Raw genomic sequence first — 5,453 nt, forward strand, 5'->3', positions numbered from 1 at the left:
TAGATTACTTTTTTTTTTTAAGTACATATAAGAATAATTAATTAATGAGCTTTAGAGGTTCTGGTGGGAGGATTTTATACTTTTGGACAGGGTGCAGCAAGCCATTTCACTGTGTTTCCTTTCTTTCTGCTAGGCTAAGCTAACTGCTTCCATCTAAAAATGTTCCATACATGATGTGAGAATGGCACCAATCTTCTTGTCTACAGTAAGTCTCTGCAAGAAAACAAAAGAGTGCATTTCCCAAAATATCAAACTACTCTATTTAAGATGTCCCTCAGGTCTTCTCACCATGTGGAGGGGGGTGGTCTCGCAGAAAGAGCAGGGTGACACCCTTCCTGAAGCGATGGTCCCTGACACTGTAGATGATCACGTTACAGCAACTGTTTCCTGTTAGGATCCAGAAGGCAATGAAGGAAAAGTTACACCAGGTGTATCCCACCACGTTCCCAAGCACAAACACTGCAATGGGAGAGAAGGATGCTGTGAAGGCAAATGTTAATATACCAATTGTCTTAGCAGCTTTGATATCTGAAAAAGAGGGTCTGTGGGAGCATCCTCCCCCTCCTCCGCCTCCTCCTCCTCCTCCATCACTCAGACTGCCCTCAGATAGGAGTTTGCGTTTTCGGGTGTACTGTCTGATGCTAGTGAAAGACACAATGTTAACTGCTAATGTGCCACCAAGAAGTGTGAAGTCAAACGCTGGGAATAACAGCAAAATGTTGGCATCAGGTGGCAGCTGGCTTCCAAACAATAATGGGGTGTAGTTACACATACGACTGCATTCATTGTACTCCAAAGTGAAGTTTCTGCTAAAAATGAGGGGTGCAAGAGCCAGCAGAAAGCTGGCAGCCCAGGAGAGCAGGATGAGAAGCAGAGTTCGTCTCCGTGTTACCAAGGCATCCTTGTGAAGTGGCCGTAGGATGGCAACACTTCGCTCCACTGTCATGAGGAAGATGGTGCTAATGGAGACAAATGTGCATCCAGCGAACACAGGGCCAATAAACATGCAGGGTTGCCAAGGGCTCACTAGTCCACCCAGAGAGTTAGAGGACACTGGTGAGGTGGAACTACCCTGGTACCAAATGGGAGGCGCACTGGTTACCATCAGAGAGATCTCAGTGTAGACAGAGAAAGGGACCACAAGGACACCAACCATCATGTCTGCTATGGCCAGAGACACTGTGAAGGAGAGAAAAATATGCTGTTTTCATATAGATATATTTTTAAACTCTTTTTATTAAAATTAAAAAATGCAGTATAGTGGATATTTTTAAAACACTTAAAAGGAGCTTTCAGTTTTCAGTTTTTTGATAAACTAGTGTTTTGGAATAAGACTTTAGACTTTTAAAGGTCTATGGTGTGGGTATATTGAGAAAGTATTACTCCTTTTCACAATATTGGCTGAATTCCCACAGGAAAGAAAACTTCTGCTGGTGGTTATCACTGTGTAATCATCACTTGACCATATCAGCTTTTATTTACACGTGGATAGTTCAAATAATTTTCTCAAATGAAAATGAAATGAAACACTTTCTGCTACCAACAGGCACTGGGTGGTAACATTTACCTTTCAGATATCCCTGTGGTGTTCTGGACTGCCTCGTCTGCACAAAGACAGTAAGAGTGACCACATTCCCAACCACGATGGCAAAAGCCAGGCTGACCATGAACACCACTGTCAAGGTGCGATTGATAAACCCACAGCAACAGACAGTACAGAGAGGGGCCAGAGACTGGCCTGACCCAAACTCTGCCTGAGCAGATGCAGTCCAATTGAACGGGTAGTCTGTAGTCGCCTGCAGAACTGCTGTACTCCCAGGAACACTGATGTTGGAAAGCAGAGCAGTCATGGCCCAGGATTGACTGGTTTTTCCTTGTGATATGTGGTAGGGCTGCTTATGAAACCATATTCTGGGCTGAGAAACTATCCTGTTGAAAAATAAAACGACACAGTGTTAAATAGCAGTGTTTTTAATCAGTGTTAAATCATGTGTCCTGACCAATACAAACCTGGGTCTTCAACTAGAGAAGTAAAACACACACAACTAAATGAAGCTTAGACAGTCAGAAAGAAAGCCACTCTTGTCACACAGTAATGTCCACACTCTGGCCGTCACCCATTTCAGCTAGTACATTTGCAGTTCTAAAGTCCCCCTCAACAAAACAAGTTCTTCAAATATCCATCACTCTTAATATATATATATATGTATATATATATATATATATAATTAGTTCTAAAAGAAATAATAAAAAACAGAGGGGGACAATGCAAGTTTAAAAATTCCACATTTTAAAGCATTTGCATTATCTCTGGGGTTTTCTAATTTCTGCAAAATGAACTCATTGATTTTTTTTCTATAATGGTTGAATTCTGCAAATACTTCCCACCAATGAAGCCTTAAACAGTCATTGTGGAAAGACACAAAAATCATTGATTACCTCAACATCATTAACTCAAGCAGACATTTGGAGCTGAAATGATCAGAAAACTGTCTCTGACTTTCATTTTAAACATAGCATGATTTTGTTTCAGGATGAGCTGTGATGGCTAGTCGAGTCATTGCATTGCAACACAGAAAAAAAATTAACATGGTAACAAGGAGCTTCTTGATTTTTTTTTTTCTAGCCAGATAACTGTCTCTTCTTATATCTTTAATAGCAGTCAGTCATGTGGTGTGGCTAGTTACTTTGTATTGCCAACTATAGCATACACCTAGCTACCAATCAGAACGTTGTTACATGTACATTTCATAACTGCACATTAATGATCTTCCAGACGTTTAGTCAATTAACAAAAAATTAATCTGCAACTATTTTGATCCAATTGCAAATGGCAATGTCACTTTTTTCTGACATTTTTACAGAACAATGATTAATTGATCATGAAAATTGTGCAGTTTAACTGTAATAGTGTGCCACATGTCAGGCCAAGCACATAATCTAATAATGTGGAGAAGCTATGGAGTGCAAAAAGCATTTGAAGAGCTGAAAACAATAAAGTATATAGAGTGTTTAAATGCAGAGATGTAATATGTTAAAGGGGCTGTTTATACTAATGTTTTGGATAAAAGACTGGGTTCTCTTTGATTGTGCAATCTTTGGTGCAAAAAGGTAAAGTAGCCCTTTAAACTAAATTTCTAGGCAGAGTACAGACTGTGATTTTGTGTGTACAGTATGTGTGTGTGTGTGTCCTGGCTACATGCTGTTCTTGTGCCCTAACACTGTTGGAAGCACCTCGATGCTGTCAGTACCCATGCAGAAAGTCTAAGTTCAGTACCAAATGTCTCTCTCAGCTGACAACTAAATACACGGGTCCTTCAATCATTTATGCTGTTCACTGGGCTGGAGAGCAGGAAGGTACACACATCCAAGAAAACAAAGGGTAACAGGAATGGACACATTCAGACCACAGCAAAATCCCATGTTCTTACTTTGGCTTTAGTCGCAGAGACACTCAAAAAAATGTCACAGCTGTGTGACTTTAACTAATATCAGCAGTGAATTAACCTCAGAATAATGAAAGGGTTTGAGAGGATGAGCAATTAAAAAACACTTGTGGGTGTGCTCTCTGTTACCAGTGTATTTTTCAGGAATTAATGAAGACACAGAAGAATTACATATTAAAGGACTGTAAAGCTGGTCTGCCATGACAAATTGCTCACATATGATTAATTAATTTGAAGTTTATCGGATGTTTTCCCTCCACAAGCTAAATGCAAAGATGCCGATGGTAAAACCTCACGTGAATTATCTGTACAAAAAAGCTTTTCAAATTCTGTTCTAATTAAACACATGTAACAGGGGTGAGATGAAGTATATAACCTGACAGACCTTTCATAACCTTTCCATGTTATATTTATATGTGGAGAAGAGAATCAAATAGCTGAAATCTTTCATATTTTTAATTTAATATTATTCTGCAGTGCCTATAAGAAGTCTATATTCATGTTCCTCACACATGTAGATATGTCATTGTTTTATAACATTGAATAAAGATATACTGTATATAATATGTTTTATTTGAATGAAGATCAACATTAAAAGACCATCACCTCCTCCAAGTCAGTAATTACTGGATGCACCTTTGGCGCAATTATAGCTTTGAATCTACTGTATGTGAATAAGTGTCCATCATCTTTGTGTGTCTGAGAATATCTACAGTAGTGTGGTGCAAAATTAATAATGGTGCATTTACTGATTATTCACACAGAGGCAAAAAGACCAAAACAAAACCCAATAACACATGTCAGACACATGAAATCAGTTACAAACATAACAAACTAAACATGCAATTCTTTTATATGTTGATGGATAGCATCCAGCAAAAAGTGACCTATCTCAAACACCTTGTATATTCCCATGTACTGTAACCTATATTAATCTCTCTTGTCAAATAGACTGGGATGTCCAGCAGATATTTTCAGGAGAAGCTTAATGAAAAGCTCATAATAAAGTGGACTACAGGACATAAAATGCATTTCTTTCTCAACCTCATCCAAATCATGCAGGTCGTGTTAATGTTCAGTAGTATAAATTAGTCAATGTACAAAAATAATATATTTACCTTACATACAGACAGTATCTAATTTTGTACATTCATTGTCATCTGCTCAGTGAACACAATGACAGTTACAGATATGTAAACATAATAATTATAATAAAATGTAACATACTCAACTATCTTACAGCTGAGTATGTTACATGTTATATTTATCTCTCTCAGATTTTGCCCCCAAACAGACCATTATATTGTAAAATGTATCATCCATCACTCTTCTTCTAGTAAAACCATTATCCACCAGGATCCATCTAATTGTTTTTGCCATTAAAACCTCAATATACCAGCATTGGATTCAGTTTTTGTCAAATCATTTTACAGAATCACAAAGTCTGTCTTTTTTGTAAAACTTCTGTACAGTCACTAATGAGTTCCTGGGAGTCCATTCTGGGGTCTAGGTTTCTCATAAATTAAGTGATCAGTCTTAGTCTCTGTCGTTCTAAGTGCTACAGTACCAGATTCCTCAGTTTCCCAAAGGACACATCTGGTCCTAGTCTCTCTGCGTTCAACATGCCCATTCTCATCAGTCCATGGTCTTGAAATGAACACATGCACAGCATGAATCCCAGTTGGCTGTATTTCTGCCTAACATATGAATTCAGCTCAGGCAGAGAGACTATGTTGCATGACTGATTACCTGATTGTTACTATTGTCTGTGTGCTCTGTGTTGTGCTATACTCTTGGCGTGTTATTTACTTGGTCATCATGCTAGTATTCAGAAATGACAGTGTGGGAAATTATGCGCCTTTCTGAAAGCCTCTGTGTTTTGTTATCCAATAGGCAGGGAAAACCATATAGCATTTTTTTATCAAGCATTATACTGAAGCATGCTTCACATAGCCCAGCCTTTCTAGGAATCAGGAAAATAGTCAGCTATTTATATATCAAGGAGAT

The 5,453-nt window shown here is 38.4% G+C and overlaps 1 protein-coding gene across 1 annotated transcript; it reads right to left on the reverse strand.

The window, feature by feature from the left end:
- Positions 1–274: 274 nt before the first annotated feature.
- Positions 275–1,850, reverse strand: LOC128362166 (beta-2 adrenergic receptor-like). The gene is made up of 2 exons (XM_053322855.1): positions 1,568–1,850; positions 275–1,179 (listed from the first exon to the last, which is right to left on the reverse strand). Exons 1-2 carry the CDS (start codon positions 1,848–1,850, stop codon positions 275–277), a joined length of 1,188 nt encoding a protein of 395 aa, XP_053178830.1.
- Between the last annotated feature and the right edge of the window lie 3,603 nt (positions 1,851–5,453).

This window comes from Scomber japonicus, chromosome 1 (assembly GCF_027409825.1).
Source record: "Scomber japonicus isolate fScoJap1 chromosome 1, fScoJap1.pri, whole genome shotgun sequence".
NCBI classification, from domain to species: domain Eukaryota; kingdom Metazoa; phylum Chordata; class Actinopteri; order Scombriformes; family Scombridae; genus Scomber; species Scomber japonicus.